This window comes from Brachionichthys hirsutus, chromosome 4 (genome assembly GCF_040956055.1).
Source record: "Brachionichthys hirsutus isolate HB-005 chromosome 4, CSIRO-AGI_Bhir_v1, whole genome shotgun sequence".
Taxonomy (NCBI): Eukaryota; Metazoa; Chordata; class Actinopteri; order Lophiiformes; family Brachionichthyidae; genus Brachionichthys; species Brachionichthys hirsutus.
This window is the reverse complement of record NC_090900.1, coordinates 4,449,501-4,468,037: the sequence shown is the minus strand read 5'-3', so window position 1 is coordinate 4,468,037 and position 18,537 is coordinate 4,449,501. Positions and strand designations below refer to the sequence as shown.

Below are 18,537 nucleotides of genomic sequence, written 5' to 3'. Positions count from 1 at the left end.
GTAAAATATGATGCTTTCCTGGCCTTTTGTTTTCCTTTCTCTTTAAATTAAATATGAAATCAGCACGATAAGGAAGCTTTAAACACAAGAAAGGTGCACCGGTTCTGGGAACTTATTAGGTAATGGAGATGGAGTAAAAGCAATAACACTGCAGCCATATGGAAATGATAAGGACCTGGCTACTACTACTACTACTGGACCTTCGGCTTGCACCGCGAGGGGGTCGCCACAGCAGATCAGCCTTCACCACTTCACCCTGTCCTTTGCATCGTCCTCCCCAACACCAGCCACTCTCATGTCCTCCCTCCCCACGTCCATGTATATCCTCCCGGGCCGACCTCTAGCCCTGTTCCCTGGCAGTTCCAAATCATAAGGAACTGGTATTTGTAGCTCGTGTTCCAATCGGCTTGAAGTCACATGCCGCTTCTTGGAAAGTAGGTTTGTAGTTTAACCTTTGCTCTAAATCTGACAGAGCAGTGGTCATACGTGAGCCTGAATAACAGCTCACAGCAAGAGCAGATGTTGTGACACCATTTACTTTATTGCGATTCAAGACAAAGCTCCCTGTTGATTTACCCCCCCCCCCCCCCCCCCACACACACACACAATTTATTATTTGTAAATGACCATTGAATTATAAATGAAAATAAAATGGCTCATTTCTAGACTCCAAACAGCACTTTAGAGTCTAGAAACAGAGACATGTTATGTGAAAATAAAAGCACTCTAGAACTGCCGCTTTAGAAACGTATCATTTCAAAATGCAACAAATAAAATACCCAAATTCCAGCGAGGCCTCAGGAATGTTCCCGCGTTTACCACTGGAGGGTCTGTGGGTTGACCGAGTGGTTTAAGGGGAAAGGCAAATACTATGGTGCAGGAATCACAGGTCAGGCTTTTGTCTGAGGTCTCTCTGAAATTTCCAGTGTTGTTTCTGAAGCTCTCTGGTCAACAGTGAGCCTTTAAAATGTCGTGTTGTAAAGGCTGCAGATTAAATGGACAGGCATGAAAGCAAATGGCCCTGCCTAAAATCTTTACTACAAGCTTGAGATGCTGTGTCAACATCCACTAAAACAAGGTTAATTTTTTTTTATTTCTCCCAGCTCACAAGTGACAGGTCTCTCTTACCCGCCGGTCCCGGGAATCCCCTTGATCCAGGGGATCCAGATGGGCCCCTTGTCCCAGCGTCCCCCCGAGGACCGATGGGACCTGGCAGGCCTCGAGTCCCTGGCCTCCCTAAGAAGAGGAATCAGTCATGAGTAATCACGAGGCCTTAAAATGGTTTACATCTAAACTGAAAGTCGACAATGGCTACAAGTGACCTTCTCTGCCAGGAAGCCCATCGCTCCCCGTCTCACCCCGAGGACCTGTAATGAAAACAGAGAGGTGGAAATATATGTGCTCAAACTACCTGGAAAACGCTGTGTAAGAAAGAGAACCGAAATTACTGTGTTTATGTCATCGTTAGGGTTGATTTAGATTTCACTTCCAAAATACTGCACTAGATATTTCCGTTAAAGAAAAGCTAGAGTATTTTATACATATATATATATATATATATATATTTTAAAGGAGCTACTCAATGAGTATGACTATTTAAAAATTCTGCATTGGATTAGAAAGAAGAGGGCTAACATTATACAACTGGTGCAACACACACAACCCAGTGGGCGACCTGTTGGATGTCGAGCTGCACTGAGGATGACGTAGATGGCTGAAGGTTTTGACACAGATGATGAATGGAAGGAATCATTCATTCGTTCATTCATTCACTCATTCATTTTCCAGTCGCCTTGTCCGGCACCGGGTCGCGGATCATGCTGGAGCCCATCTCAGCAGTCAAAGGGCGAGAGGCGGGGTACACCCTGGACAAGCCGCCAGTTCATCGCAGGGCCACACACAGACAGACAGTCATTCAAGCACCCACACACACAGATAATTGAGTCTACTCAAGTTGCCTAGGCTGCATGTTTTTGGAGGTGGAAGGAAGCCAGAGCACACAAGGAGAACCCAAGCAGACACAGGGAGAAACTCCTCACTGAAAGGCCCTACGTCGGATTAGAACCCGTAACCTTGTTGCGGTGAGGCAGCAGCGCTAGTTAGACATGCGCAGCAGCTTGATATACCTGCAGGTCCCTGCTCACCAGGAGCTCCCTGAGCCGGCACACTGCCCGTCAGCGAGGAAGCCTCTGGCACACTTCCTCCTTTAACCTGGAAGTGAGGAAGGGCTGGGGAAGAGAGCAGCTGGACCTGGCACAGGCAAACATTAAGCATCTATTAGCGTTGAATAAATCATCTCATACATCTCAGTTCAAGCGTGAATGAATGAGAGCAGCCCATGCCTTCGTCTCCAGTGAACTCAGCCTGTCACTCAAAGCTGTGATTCGACTGCAGTTGAGACAACCTGAGGAAAAAAGCAAAGACATTCTGATTCCTTCACACACAGAAATCACATATTTAAACACATTTCCAAATAGCTTTATGTTAATACAGCTGTAAAGAGTTCTTACTGGATACCGGCTCTGCTGTACGTGCAGGCGGGCGCCGCAGTGTGGAGGGTTTCCGGATGGCCTCTTGAGCTACAAGCTGATTCCCTGCCTCTGCAACACAAGACGGAGAAACGGAAAAGGAAGATTTAGGCACATCGTGACCTTAAAAATACTTCCACTCACATATATTGTGGGAACGAAATGACAGGAAGTGCTGGTTTGCAAAATATTATAGAATATTAAAATAGTTTTTGATATGTAAAGCTGATATTAGACCAGAGATAATTAATTACTTAAAACATTGCTTGTCTGTTTTACATTAAACATGTAACATCTTTGGGTTTGGCAAAAACAGGGCATGTTCCCTGATCTCTGAGAAATTCTAATGGGCTTTGTCAGTATTTTTCAAAACAAACAACTATAACAACAGTCTCCGTCTGACCTGAACCAAGTGCTGCGGTTTCCCAATATGACCTCAACCCGTCTCTTACATTAGCTGTGCTGTGGATGCCATGCAAAATAATGTAAACACTTGTCTATATTGTCTTCTATTCTATTCTATTCTATATTGTCATGATGGTTTTCTGGACCACAGCTTTTGTTTCTGTTACATTGAAGTTGTCTTGTTTCTTTATGAAAACTCAAAGCCTGAGAGAGGGCGTGTAAAGAGGCAAACAATAGTTTCCTTCTGCAGACAGAATGGGTATTCTCAGCTCACTTTATGTAGTGTGGGAGTTTGTGTCCCTAAGTTCTGGATGTTTTGAATGGGCAGACCCTTGTGGAAATGCTAGACTCTTTTGCCTGGCCTGGTCCAGCTCTAGTTGGCCCAGTTGACCAACAAGAGGTTCGGCACCTCATTAGGGACCAGGACGCGGGTCTTTGTTCGGTGGCCAGAAACCCCATTTGAGTGAGACGGTAAAAACCAAATAGCACTTGCAGCACCAAAGTGGAGCGAAAGAAAGAAATTCCTCCTAAACAGCCTAACATCATGCGACAGGATCCATCTCAATCGACAGTAAAACCAGGAAAGGAAAATTGTGGGATTACTGTCATGAAGAAAAATAAATCTTTGGTAACTTAAGACAGGAAAGCATAACGGCTGTAGTGATTACCCGAAGAGAGGCGAGAGAGAGAGGCCAGAGAAAGAGCAGGAAAAGCTTAAGGACCACATGGTTTAGGGTAAACCGAGCACGCTCCAATACTCAACGTGTTCCTGCGTGTTGATACAGACGGACATGCGATTGCCGCGGACTTCCTCCGGGGCTCTGCTCTTGTAGGCGGCTGCCTTCAGTTCCAGAGGAGGCTCTGGGAGTAAAGAACATCCAAGCTCACAGATCCCTCACCCACACGCTGGAGCCATTGTATTAAGCATTAAGTCGGGTTTGGGAAAAGCCCAGCTACCCCCCCCCCCCCCCACGCACGCACACACACACCTCTGACACACTTTTTATCCGTGTCCTGCAAAAACATAAATAAATAAAAACCTGCAAGAGCCTCCTTTTGTCCTACACTTCCTGTGACGGCGTGCGCTCCCTGCCAGGCCTGTGGTCTGCGTGCACGCGATGACTCCCCCACACTCTCTGCCAACACTAACATCATCACTTAATCAATGGCCCTGATTGACGTGGCTCGTCGCTTCTACGCTCTGTTTTTGGCGGGCTAATTACCCCAGTGGGATTAGGCGTGCGGGGCGTCGAGGAAATGTGTGAATTTATTTGGCCTTTTTTCCCCCATCTTGCACCGAGTCATAATCAGTGACTGAGTCAGAGCTCTTCATTAGAGGAATACCCCATAGAGTTGTGCGGGCCAGAGGCCATTTTGACATCATCGCTGTCTCTTGTTCTACTTTCCGCTCTCACACATTCAGAGTGAGGAGGAAGATAAAATTGAAGTTCACGGTCCGAAGGTTATGTTTTCTCTGCCAAAATGAGTGTGTGCGATATGTGAATGTTGTGCATAAACATAATCTGTAGCGGAAGGAAAAGGCGTTAGGATTGAGAGATGAGTAGATGTATCAGATTTCACATTACAGCTTTGGTTACGTTATACCCCCCAAGCCTGTGGCCAGGGAACACGTTTAGACACACCAATGGGCGCCAAGCCGAGCTGCACGTGTAGCCTCGTGGGCCTCTGACAAAACCCCGACAGGACTTATCCTGCTTCCTCTGCCGCACATCTCTCACTGCTGGAGTAAATGAAAATTCTCTGAAGTCTCTGAAATTCTCAGAAAATATTGACGTGTCATCGCGGTAAAAATAATCACATAATGGGGGGCTCAAATAGTTAAGATTAAATATTTATCATGCCGCTCATCCCTACTGCACTGGCTGTATTGCGTATCCAAACAGCGTCCAACACAAACTGTAGCTGGAGTTATGGTTTACAACTATAATTCAAAGTCTTCCTCCCATTGGATTGTTTATTTTGAATTTACACTCGCATGACAGTAAAACAAAACAAAAGATTTAAACTACTGAAATGGCTTTTTGCAAAACTGAAAATCATCACATAAAGTAGCAACATTTAGAAATATTTGAAATGGCCGTGAGGAACAACCCGTGTGGTTAGAAACAGAACAAATGGTAGCTCGGCTCCGTGACGGACTGGGCCTCACGAGCCAACAACACACACGCCAAATTCATGCCAGGCGTGAAGGGAAAAGCCAAGATGCATAATGCATAACATTTTTTTGATTTGGATTCCACTAAGGCAGAAACCCTGTCTCACTATTGTATACTTATATTATTAATATTACAGCAGCTACAGTCCAAAGCTATGATCGTTGGCCTGAAATACCCAGAGCCCAGTGGTGCCACCAGACTGAGCCGCTGGCACAGGAACCGGGACGACAGTGGCAGCTACGCCCTGCAAGCTAAGGTGTATGTGCAAGCAAACAAATAAACAGAAGGTAGCGGCATTATCCATTTCCTTCAGAGTTTCACTCCCAATGAAAATAAAGCAGAGATCTCATGCTAAGAGCTCTGCTAGCACTGCATGCAACCAGAATATCGCACACTCAGCTGCACCAACTTGACACTCCAAGCTCATCCCCTGCTGATTTTCTTCTGTTTCTGCAGAAACATTTAGCAGTTTGCCGACAGCGGGCGTTCGGGAGAATGTGGGATTGAGACTCATGCTGTAGCTGCAGCAGATGGCGGGTGAATGCGTGAAGATGTGATAGAAAGCAGACACGGTGTTGAACGGCCTGTAACGGGTTGTTTTTGCTGATTCCTTGAGTCTCACTGTGTTATTTCAGAGTGTGGAGTTCCTGCGAGGTGATGCCGTACAAGGTCTGGCAGCAGATGGGAACACAAACATCAAACACACACACACACACACACACACACACACACACACACACACAGAGTTCAATGATGACCACAGATCCATCTCTGTCTGGTCAATTAGCTGAGCTCAGCGCTGCGGCATCGTTACTGACCAGGCGCTGACAGCCAACCCGGGGAGACGTTTGTCTCTGTCTCTGCACTGCTGCCACACACACACACACCTACACACGCACACACACACTGCATTGAGGTCATTTCTTTTGGCAATATATTGGCCTGTAAGATCTATCCCACACTCACGTTAATCGTAGCCTTAACCACAATCAACTTCACCAAGATTGAAGACAAAGCTTTTGTTGACAGTAATTAACTGGTCTTAAGTAAGAAATGTCTCCTGAAAAGTGGCAGAAACACAGAAACCAACAGGACCACTGCTCCTCAAAACAAGCCAAGCTGAACAAGGCGGCTGCTCTGAACACGTTTGCTGAGTGAGCCATTTCTATTTTTGAGACCTGACGCGAAAGATTGAGGCGCTTGGATCCCAGAATCATTTCATGCTGTTCTCCCCTTTCTTTTTCCATCCGGCTTATAATAATCCTTTTCCAAAGAAAGACCATGCGCCGCAAACGTTTTGAACAGTTTAAAAATGCATTCTGTAAAGACAGATGAAAAGATAGCCTTGAGATGAGCATTAAAAAGTCAATACTGGCATATATGAATGATTTTAGAAACAAAATAAGCAAATCAATTTGAAGTTCTGGGAGGTAATCATGCCAGTGGTTAAGGTGTGTTTGGATCTTATAAATGTAGAAATAATACATGATATCAGAGAAGAACAGCAACTAAAATCCAAGCAAGAATAAACTCTAAAATATCAGTAGAAGAGAAGGACAAAATGTATTGATCATCATCCTGTTCGACAGGAAAGCTGTGTTAAACATGTTTCATTCCAACGTGCTGCTTCCTCTTTTAAACAATGCTTGGCTGGACCAAAACATTTTCTCTGACAGTCGGCTGCAGCGAATGTCAGTCAGTATTGAGGTGCATTAATCCCATGCAGCGACAGGCCTCTGTCATCCGTGCTGGTGTTCTTCCCAGTGCCAACCTACATCTGAACCCCAGTGTTTACTGCACTTTCCCAGGTGTCGCAGCTCTCTTTTATTAGGTGGCTGACTTAAAGGGTGGGGCATACTTAATCATTTCCTTCCTTTGGAATTGCTGTCCTGCACTCCCCCTTCAGATTGCAGCAAGGACGTGTGGTCCTCCTCTCGTAATCGGTCAGATAATTGATCCCAGAGGAAAGGGTAAGCAGAGTGAGACTGGATCCTAGTTTAGGTTGAAAACAAAGTGCATTGCAGCAGCCAGGCTACATCTGCTCAGGTTTTCAAGAGCAAGTGAGGTGTTGCAAAGACCTGCTGCAAATGAAACCACGCTGCAGCCTCCAGGACCCCGAGGTGAGAGTGTGCAGGGTCAGAGAGACTCTCGCCTCATGCACACACATCTCACCTCATCAATCCGCACAGACACTTACGGCAAGGCAACGTCGGCCACACCACCATAACCACATCTGCACAGAGCGAGACCTCCAAAAAAAAAGAAAAAATGAATCACAGTTAGTCTGGTCGCTGAGAAGCTCATTAATGTTGTGTATGTCTGGGTGAAGCGTTAAAGTCAGGGTTAATGAACTAGCGTATATTAGAAATGAACAGCCACGAGCATATTTTAATGTAGAAGCACTGACAATTGTTCAGCGGCTTATCGGGGCAGGATTGCTTTAGGAATCAATGCTTTACTGTCAGATAAACAGCGTAGAAATTACAGTACTTTGTGAACTTTGCCGTCTTTTCTGGACATATTTAAATCAAATACTAAAGTTACAAAATTACAAGTACAAAATCTGCACACTCAGATAATCTAGTTCCACAGATGTAGATTTATCCCGTGCAAATCCATGCTATTTTTGTTACTTGTATAAAATGTGATTACATAGTCACATTTAGATGAAGGCACTGTAATATTACAGTCCCTGCTGAGTTTCACAAGGCTGTAAATTCTTACGGTTTTCACCACAAATTGCTTGCAACTTTTGTCCAATCGTCAAATTTTGCAGCGAGTTAGCATTCATGTTAGCAGTCATGCACTGAGCCATACTCGACCATCACCTAAATCATTTCTTCCTGTCTGGTCGTGAAAATCTAGAAATGATTGTCTCACATTTACCAATGAAATATTGTAACTTGCATAACAATGGTTGAGAAATTTTAGGCCACAAAAACTCAAGAAAAAACACCAGAAAAGTCCCGGCGGAACCGAGAATGTAAATTTCATTCATCTTTAGTTCTGCTCATTCCCACATCGGTCATTTCAGCACATCCAGATGTTCTCTCACAAGCAGCCTCTAATCTCTCACAGGAAGGAGGAGGGTCTCCCGCCGCTCCATCCCAGACAGGGGTTTTCTATACCTCACCTTCCCTCTCCCTCGCTCCCACTCGCTCTTTTTCCTGTACATGCCTGTAGAGTTGCTGACAGCACCTCCGTCTAGCTCCCATGTCCCATCCCCACCACAGTGGAAGGTGGTGCGTCACCACGTGAATGGTTTGACTGGTGGCTCTGCTGATGGAGGTGTGTGTATGTGTGTGGTCTAAATCAGTGGTTCCTAATTGCTTAAATGTTAAAGACCACAAATGACAGCGCAGATCTTGATAAGATCTTGTCCCAGGGTTCCCATTTGGTTGGAATTCAGCTGTTGTAATAAATTGATAAATTACTCCTCATCTTGCGGGGTCCCCACATGGGCCACCAATGTGTCCTGTCATCCAGCGCTGAAAAACCACCAGCATGAAGACATGCACTCACATTGACACTCCGGGGAAATAGCCTCTCCTCACCGGGTGCAGACAAATGTGGGGTGAACCTCTCTGCACAGGATGCGGCACTCTCCCCCGTAACATCCCCTCCCGTCACGCTTCCTGCTTATTGTATTTTCCAGAAGGTTTCATCATTAGAGACCCGACAGAGGTGCAGACTGTGGAGAATACCTCCGAGGCACTGGTAGTTCCTAATTACAGGGATTCGGCTTTGTTTCATTGTCACTCACCACCATTAGCTGTAATGGCTGAGCAGTGCAGACGCGCCTCCCTCCCCTGTTAAAAAACATTTGTTTACAAGCGCCACAAAGTAAATATAGAATGCGATACTTGAAAGGATAAAACCTCAAGATTTTTTAAAATGTTTTGAAGGTCGGCTAATTCTTTTAATTGCTGCAATCCAAGTTGTACCCAAAACAAAAACCTCAAGTGTGCATACAAATGGAACATTTTTTCTCTGTGTCATAAAAGCTAAAAACAAAGAACAACAAAAACAGTGGTCTGTGTAAAGCAGTTAAAATTAGCACGAGTTACATCTGCTGGGTTTCTGATTTGAGATGTTTGGGAGAGACTGCAAATCCTCTCGCCAGTCTTTAAACACTCCCTCAACTTGAAAGCAGCATCTAAATCAAAGTCTGAGGCAGAGGCGGACGTCACCGCTAACACCCGTCACTTTCATTAGGAGAGACACCATCACAGAGAAGCCGATAAAACCAGGCTCCGCCCTCACGACCCTGGCTGACCCAAATAAAGCTGCTTTGTAAACTTTTCCTTGGCGTCACTCCTGCCTTCAACAACCTCCGCTGGCATCTCAGCGGTGATGTGCTTCTCATGTGGTCGCTTGGGGAACCAGTGGGCTTTGGACGCGACTGGATGGAACCACAAGCTCGGCTTGCGGCTGTTTTAGTGTGGCAGGGAGGGGTCCGTGCTGTCTGTGCTTTCTTTATATAAAACATTCCCTACACACACCACAACAGTTAAATCGCAACTCCTCTCAGCCACATGACCAGAATTACATGACCACACAAACGCATGTGCTACAACGCATTACGGGAACGGCGTTGAAATTTTATTATGCTCGCATAATGACAATAAAGTATCTTGAATCTTGAATCTTGAATGTCACGCATGCGGACCTGAGCGGCTGCCACTTCATAAGCCTTTATGAGTAAAATAAGAAATCCTGACCTTGAAGCCGATTTTTCATTAAAAGATATTCACACCGCGCCACAATTTGGGTCTATCCGCAAGTGGCCTTTTTCCCATTGTTTATGACACTGTTATAATAAACAGCGTAATTGCTGACATCTGCGAGTGCAGGAAGCGGCCTCACACAGAAACAACAACAAGAAGTTATCTAACAAGTCACATTGTTTACCGAACTAAACAAATCGAAAAGAGTGTTCCGGTACCCAAACTGTCAGTCATCATCCCGAAACAAGACAGAATAGATGGATGGTGTTTGCCTCAGCTTTCCTCTTCCTCATTAGTTTCAGTCATTTCTTTGTAAATGTGTCAAACATAAACTGGCTCTGCAGGGCTCACAGAAAATACACTACTGTGAGAAAACACATGTGCAAAAGTTATTGAGTTAGACCCTGAAGCAAACCGCCATTAGCGAAATATAGTTTTTCTTCAATAACTTCCAAATTAGTAACGATACGCACATAAATTCAAATACTAGGGGTCGGTTTTCATGGTCAAGGAGTTGGACTATGAGGGTCAAACAATATAGGGATGATTGGTTTTCGGTGGAATGAAGTGGGGAAACTGAGCTGCCTCTACCCATCAAGAGCTTCTCCAAAATCTGATGATTTCTTCCTTGTCGGACAAAAAAAAAAGATGGCGGTTGGAAGTTGAGATGTTACAGACACAAAGTTTTGGAGGATGAGAACAATATAAACAAACGTTTGCAATGACTAATCGATGACAAGATGCTGAATCGGCCAACTGGAAAGGGAAAGGCAGCGAAGCAGTAAAGCTTGCACACTGCTGCTGCTGAATTCCTGCCCAGCAGCCCCTTCGCTCTGACCCTGTTCATTACCATACAGATGTTGACGGGCACTCTGCCCACAGCTGCAGCCGAGCAGAGCAGAGGCCAATCCGCACACCGCTGGCCAAATATCCTGCACCTCGTCCTCTGCTATACTCAGCACTGGGTGACTAAATCCTCCTCCCCGAGTGCTTGGAGGACATATCCAGTCCAACCCTAAGTTTATTTGTCAAAAGGCCGGTCTCAATGCTGACTTATTACGGCTTTGTGGCCAGTTGCCACGCCAGCCAAATGCAATTTCCCTTCTGTGGTATGATTTGTGTGCGAGTGCATTTGAGAGCAAGTGTTTGGAAGCAAAAGGTTTCTCAATAACTTGTATTTTCCCTTAATCACCCATATGCAAAATAAAACCAATGGAGTCCCTGCTGACAACCAGCAGGATCCATAACAACCAAACAAAAGCTCCAGTCAAAGCCAATGATAGCGGCTGCGCTCGTCTGTCCAGAGCCAGGACAGATTGCCAGACCGTAGCCATTCAATCTCCCCTTAAGTACAACATTCTGCTTCAACAGCAAACCGTAAACTTACCTCACTCTATAACCGATCTAAGACGAGCAGACGTGTGTGGTGAGGACTCAGCAAAGGCCTTCACCACTACTGTTGCAGTTCCTCAAGATCCGGCCGGCCCACAGAACATCGTCCTTTTCAGCCACCATAACAAATCATTTAATATTTCAGGAAATCTCACGTGACACCCCAATCTCCATTTTTGCCCTCAAAAGTTTGGATAATTTTACCGTGGCGATATTCATTCATTCATTCACTGTTGTTCTGGACGCAGGAACTTTCTGTATCAGTGAAGATATTCGGCCATTTAGAAAACCACTGCTTGCTGTGCTACACGTCATGTGTCAGTTGTGGAACCAGCATGCCGGCCTAATCCCACAAGGGTACAGCCTTTTAACGGCGGGGGCTTGTTCAAGGTGGTGCCGTGGCACAATCTGTGCGTAAGAAGGGCATTAGAATTCATCGCCTGCATCCGAATGAAAAAAGCGACTCGACTCAGACTCCAGAAGAACAGAAAGGAAGGCGCAGCACCCGAAAATGCTCTGAGGTGAGAGAGATGGCCGAGAGAACGGCTCTTTCATCAAATGAAATGAAATCCACCCAGTGATGCTCCGTCTCTCTATTGCACTCGGCCACATATGGATAAGTTCTCAAAGCAGTGGCTGAGCGCCAGGATCAACATCACCATCTCCACACTCCAGGTTCAGCGTAAGAGTGATGCGTCTGCGCCGCACCGCTGCCTCATTGTATATTCACCATCAACTTAATGCCCTCTGAGCTTCACTCTGTACATCGTTACGCATTTCTGTGTAAGTGTGCACCTGTTAAAACACACACACACACACACACACACACACACATACACACACACACACAGTGACTCAGACCAACAATGATGGATGTGGATTTGTGCTACGAGTTTAACACCCATCATCCACCTGATTCTTCGGCATCGCTCCGCTCCGCGCGCTGAGAATCGACACCTGTAATCCCTCTGCCGAAGACGGTGACACTAAAATTAAAGGCTCACACATCAAGCTTTCAGCTTCATCGTTTGTTGCTCAATAGAGCCTCAAAAAAGACCGTTCAGGACTGGGTTACAGACGTTTATGAATTTACTCCAGGTTCCAGACTGACAAATGAACAGACAGTTATTTTATCAGTGGAGAACATCGATTAACCTCAGACACAAGGAAGGTTATTTATCCACGTTTTATGCTTTAGGCATACATCTTCATCATTAGCAATACAGCTGGGTTATAATTCAACATAATTTATCATTAACACTCGAGAGGTCGATGTCAGGGTTGGCAGTGAATGTTTGTTTCAAAAAACGTCTTTAGACGTGAATGGCACTTTCAATAAATTGGCTTTAAATCAGGGAAATTACGAAATAATAAATCATGAGGCTATAAAGGTCAACATAAAGTGTGTGGACTGTGTGTATATTTTGTTTTCAACCTGATCAATGGATCAATCAAAACTATTTTATCACTGAAGAATGCTGCTCACTATTGTTAAACCTTACATGATCGGGCTTTCTGGCACCATTTCCCCAAGTGTTTTTTTAAATTAACTGGGTCAAATCCCAGTTTTTGTTCATGCACGCATGCATACTTATGTGCACAAATACTTAGAACCCACACATTGACTGTATACTCACACTGAGCTGGTGGAGAAATGGCTGTGTGAAGTGGAGCTCTGCTCAATCTAATCCCTGGCTGAATGGTGTGCTGTGTGCCAGGCATTCTTCTCTGTCTTCCTAAAGCTTTCGGTGGATTAGGCGCCACTCTTCAGGGGCCGCAGGCTGGGATCAAAGATGATTGGGCTTCTTAGACTTCAGGATGATAGCGGACCACTGATCCTCTACTCAGGTGGACTTGCAGGGGAGGCACCGAAGAACACGACACCGCAGCTGAGAACCAGTATGGTAGGGCACAGGCTGCACAGGCTCTAAATGGCTCTGTGCTGATTGATAGCTGGTGTGCAGGAGGGCTAAGGCTATAACTCCATCAATACTGCAGGTATGTCAGGCCTGGTCTCGGTCAGTTTACACAAACAAGGAAGATTATAATCATGACACAGAGTAAGGAGCGTTTCATGAGAAGGACATGAATGAATAAGCCTGTTGCAACTTGGGCCTCCTTCTCTTCAGTGCTCCTACGGCACAGCGGAATTTATGCTGGCTAAAGATGATGACTGACCTGCAGTGACATGAGCACAGTTCCATACAGTGCCTGAACTTTACCCCAGGAGATTCTGCTTAATCCACATAAGACAGCACAGGGGAAGTGGAGGAGGTCTTTATCGTGATACGACAACATGATAAGTGTATGGACTACAAAAATAGCTCAGAGCAAGACAGATACACTGACAAGATGAGGAGCTCTGAGCCCCATCGGGGTCATGAGAAGCAGATCCTCTTGGTGCTCAGATAAAAACTCAGATAAACTCGTACATTATTGGAAAATTAGTGTGTTTGTGCAGGAGACATTGGACGCATAGTGGATGACTCATTACTGGATGTTGGACTTTCAAGGCCAAACCTTGAACTAGCATGTTTTGGAACATCAAATGACTAAACAGAACGAGGATGAGGATTTTCAACACCCTGAATGTATCATGTGTCATCATGGCAGACATGGTCTGGCACACAAAGAAAATGCTGATTGTGTGAAGCACTTTGGTGCAGCATGATATCATGATGTGGAATTCCTGCTCTTCGTTTTATCAGCACAGATGGAAGATTTCTCACCTCCCATTCTGCTCTGGTGTCTATTTGCATCCATCTCTGCTTGGGTGTCCAGGTGCAGGACTTCATGTGGGACCGTGCAGCAAAAACCGAGGCAACGTTCCACACTTTGAATCAAAATTACCTCAATCAAAATTAACATTGTGACAAATGTGGAATGCAGAATAAAGGCTAGAAATGCAGTGCAGGCCACCCGAATCTCTGCTCTGTTTTGAGTAACCCCAGAGAAGGCACCTCAGCCCTGGGCTGCTTTACTCAGACATGAGAGTCTGTCTCATGTCTGGTTCCTCTGACAGACTGAAATAAACCGGACCGGCGAGCACGCGGGGGCTGCAGTTTGTTTGCGTTTCGCACCGTTGGAGATAAGTATGCTTGCGCTCTGTGTTCTACAAAGGGATGATAAGCTAAAGGGGGGGCGTTCAGGCCTGAGTGGTGAAGGAGACAAAACTTGACAGGGGGGGGGGGGGGGGGGGGGTGTTTTTCTACAGGTCAGGGTCTGGGAGTCTTTGAACAGGAGAACAAAAGAGAAGGATAACTATAGGAGGATTGTTTGATGTCACACCTGAAGAACTCCAGTAGCACTTTAAGAATAAATGTATTGTCATATCAACACGTCTTGTCCTGAGGACTTCATTGGGGGGGGGGGATCCCAAAAGGCAGCCCTTCTCCATATATTTGATGCAGTCTGAACAAAAACATTTACAGACAGGTGTATTTATGAGTGCCGGTTCTCTTCAGGATCGAGCCCAGTTTGAAGCCACCCGATTGGATAGTAACAGTTTCAGCTTTCAGTTTTATCCTATTTGCTATTCTGCATCGTTATTATTCATTATCTGATAGTAGTGAATTTTCCGAGGTCCAGATCATACATTATCAAACACGAAGTCACAACTATCCATTGGTGATAAAGATTTATGGCTTTTAGGTCAGTTATACTTTGAAACAGGTAAAGAGAGCGAGAGAGATGTGTCCAAATGGCTCTTGATGTCTCCTTTTGCCAAGACAAAAATGCTGCTAGGTGATGCAGCTCCAGCGTTAATGTGAAATAAGCACTTTGTCCCTCTTTGTATAAAGGCTGACACATGAACTCTCCCACGGTTTGCAAGTGTGCAGCAGTTTACTGCATCTGGCAGCGATCAAGAAGGGAGAGAAATGGCAAAACTGTTCATCAAAATAAAAAAAAGATAAAGCAGAAGAAAGAAGTAGAAGCTGGGATGCTTTTATCCATAGTGTTGTCACTCCCTACATCCTCCACTCCTCTGCAATCACACCAGAATGAGGGTCTTATCTCTGAGAAGGACAACATGCTCAAAGACAAGAGTGTGTGAAGACATGCACATGCGGTCGAAAGCACTCACATGAGGAGGAGAGGCTCCCATGAAGGGGAGTGGGAGCAGATTATAGGATCAGAGGGAAGAGGAAACACAGATCAAAACCACACAGAACCAGCAACGCCTTCAAGGCACACGCACACACACACACACACACACACACCCACACAACTGGCCAAACAAAAAGTGAACAATGCAGAGCCATGAATCAACGTTGCTGCTGTCAGCTAATAAACAGACTGTGTGATCACAGTCGCGGGTCAACGGGGGTCCAAAAACCTCGCAGTACTCTGGCAGGGGTGTTGGATGCTGCCCTTATCTCAGAACCACATTACAAAGAAACACACTATGCTTCAAACTCCTCACTGCTGGCATTGACAGAGTTCAACAACAACGGCCTTCTCTGCACTCCCTCACACTGATTCTGTGAGAAAGTGCTGAGAAAGTTGCTTTGGTAACACTGCAGGAGGAAGTCTGGAGTGGCAGAGAAGTATGTCAGAGGAGTCCAGGACATGAATGACAGCAGTGAAGTGTGCAGTCGGAGTAACTCTGGAGTTTAGGGTAGAGTTGGGATGCACCAAGGATCAGCTCTGAGCACCTTTTTGTTCGCCATGGTGATGGATAGACTAACATATGAGGTGAGACAGGAAGCTCAGGAGTAAAACAGAGTATATGGGTGTAAATGAGAAGGTCCCAGGGGGAACAGTGAGGTTACGATGTAAAGGACAGGGTGAAGTGGAGAAGGTTGATTTGCTGTGGCGACCCCACGTGGGACAAGCCGAAAGTGCAGTAGTAAAGCATATCTATCCGCGGCACCTCTCAGGAGTTCTTAATCCTCCTGCACAACCATTGCTGTCTGCTTTTATTTAAATTGTTTTAATTGACTCATTAAATTCTCTAATGAGAGTTTCTGCACACAGGCACGAAATACGAAGGTTATTTGTGCCAGCTCAGCGGGCCGTTCCCATTTGATCTGAGTATTACGTTATGTAATTAAGCTGTAAATTTACACTTTAGAGCCGGCCGGCTGCACAAAATTATACATCAGTCTGAAATTATATTTTGGTTGAAAATAAACTTTACGAGTTTTAGAAATGGCACGCGCCACAGCATGAGAGTGAGATAATAATACTCAACCCAAGTGGAAAATAAAAGTAATTCGGACTGTTTTAGCACTTAAGTCCACTCCTCTCTTTTGTGAGGGTGAAAACTCACAACTGTAGAGACAGTTCTCATAACTCCAACATGAGAAACAGCAGTTGAGCCTCAGGGGTGATTTCATAGAAGCAAAGTTCAATGATTTTGCCTCTATGAGTAATGCAAATGGAACTTTTGGAACTCCCAGAGCTTTTAGACCTTATTAACACCGTGGACATTTGCACGGAATCAAATTTGAAGATTTTATTTGGACCGACCTTTTAAGGGTATAAAAAAATCCCTTTAAACTAATCATTGAAAGATCTTGAAATATGTTCAAGGAAACTAAAGGCTGAGGTACGGGAATGATCGCGGCCCTGGTTTCCGTAGTAGGACTCAGGATGGGACTTTAAAGTGCTCTACCGCCTCTGCCCACCCGAGCCTACGAGTCATTGTGGCACTACAGCAGTGCTATTTATACTTGTCAAGTTTTAAAATCCTTAACCCAGAAGCATGAGATTAATTTTTTCTAAAAGTGACTTACTAGATTTTCTTAATCTATCCAGTTTATTTCTCTTTATTTATTCTAATAATTTCTCATTACCTCCGCCAAGCTGGTTATATTTTGTCTGTCTCTGTCTGTTAGCAGGATTACAGAAAAACTGCTGGATGGATCTTGATGAACACACATCTGAAGATGGGTCTTGGTCTAACTTAGTCCCCATTAACCTTTGAGAGCGATCCGGACACCCGTCTGGATTTTAAAAATAATCTAGATTTTCACATTTACTATACTATAATATCGCTTTTCTAGTCATTTCTTAAATTAAGAGTTTTTTTCTTGTATTTAAGCCACTCTGTGAAGCTAGTTTTCAAACCTTATCTGTCAGTACATTAGCACGAGTCGAGTCTCATTCCAAAGGCTGTTTTTGCACGTCCCTCGGTTCCACGTCCAGATCCACGAGATACCCTTTTTCATCTAGATGAGCTGCATCGGGCTGTTTTTGTAACACTAGTGGAAACATGCCCTTGTCAACACAATGTTAAGATCAACTGCATAAAGGAACGCATTTGGCAAAGTGAGAAGGTGCAAAGAGGGTGGAGTTGGGGTTGAATGGTGGGTCACTCACACCCAGGAGGCGTCCCTTTTCCTAAACCTAACCACACAGTCTTAGTCCCGGGAATTAACACTGAACTTTTCTTGTAAAAAAAAAAAAAAAAGTAAACAAAAGGATAATTTCAGCAAAACACACAATGAAGCTCTGGATTATTATTTTGTATTTTTTTGCATCTTGGAATAAGGATATGCAAATACAGCATGGAGATGATCCTCTGAGATTGCTGGGCATTCCATAGGCAGAAAGCATATCCTCTGCAAAGACAGCTGTGCCACATTATGCTGTTCTTTTTCCAACACTGACAGCTTGTCATATGAAAGTGAGTGGAGTCAAACTGCTGATGAAAGCTTTGCATGCGCCGACCGTCTGCTGCACCGCCTCTCAAAGCAAAGAGAGGAAGGTGACTGATCGTTCCTGCTGATGGAGGCAGCTTGGTCTTGGGGAAAATGTTTTCAAGCAAACTAAGCGGCAGATTTTAAACGAAAACGTGACCCGACGGTAGCTCGGGCTAAAATGTCGGCTCTGTCAGGAGCAGGTATGGGAAAGGAATTCTGGCTTTGGAAAATGAGCTGCTCTGATGGATCAAGGAGCCCAAGTAGTGATTGTAATTCATATCCAAGCTGGCTGACACTTAACAGTTATCCTCTGTCTGCTATCCAGGCTGTTTTTTAGCTAAAGATTGTAGAGAAAAAAAACAAGCACACAAAATTAAACACACACATGAGTTCCCTCCATTCTCAATCGGTTATGTTCCTGATATTCAAAATGACACCGAACTCGTACATGAAGAGATTTCCTGTAATAGTCTTGATATAGTGCCGCCACTTAAGGAACAATACTTGCCATTATTCTGTACGAAAGCACAAACCCTGCAACCCCTGACTTCCCTGTCCCTTCGCCCGTCTGGCGTCCGTATAGCCATCCGCCCTCACCCAGAGGGTTGCAGTGAATGGACTGTGATAAGACACAGATGAAGGGCCCTTAAATCACATTTTC

General features: G+C 44.9%; 1 protein-coding gene across 1 annotated transcript in view; it reads right to left on the bottom strand.

Annotated features, from left to right (window-relative positions):
• The window catches only part of emid1 (EMI domain containing 1), a 40,624-nt gene that overhangs the window by 6,782 nt on the left and 15,305 nt on the right, over window positions 1–18,537 (bottom strand). Inside the window, exons 4-8 of the mRNA XM_068738756.1 lie at window positions 2,511–2,600; window positions 2,343–2,404; window positions 2,127–2,250; window positions 1,323–1,367; window positions 1,129–1,236 (exon numbers count right to left, since the gene is read on the bottom strand). Of these exons, the coding sequence (XP_068594857.1) occupies window positions 1,129–1,236; window positions 1,323–1,367; window positions 2,127–2,250; window positions 2,343–2,404; window positions 2,511–2,600 (429 nt within the window). The remainder of the gene's footprint in view (window positions 1–1,128; window positions 1,237–1,322; window positions 1,368–2,126; window positions 2,251–2,342; window positions 2,405–2,510; window positions 2,601–18,537) is intronic.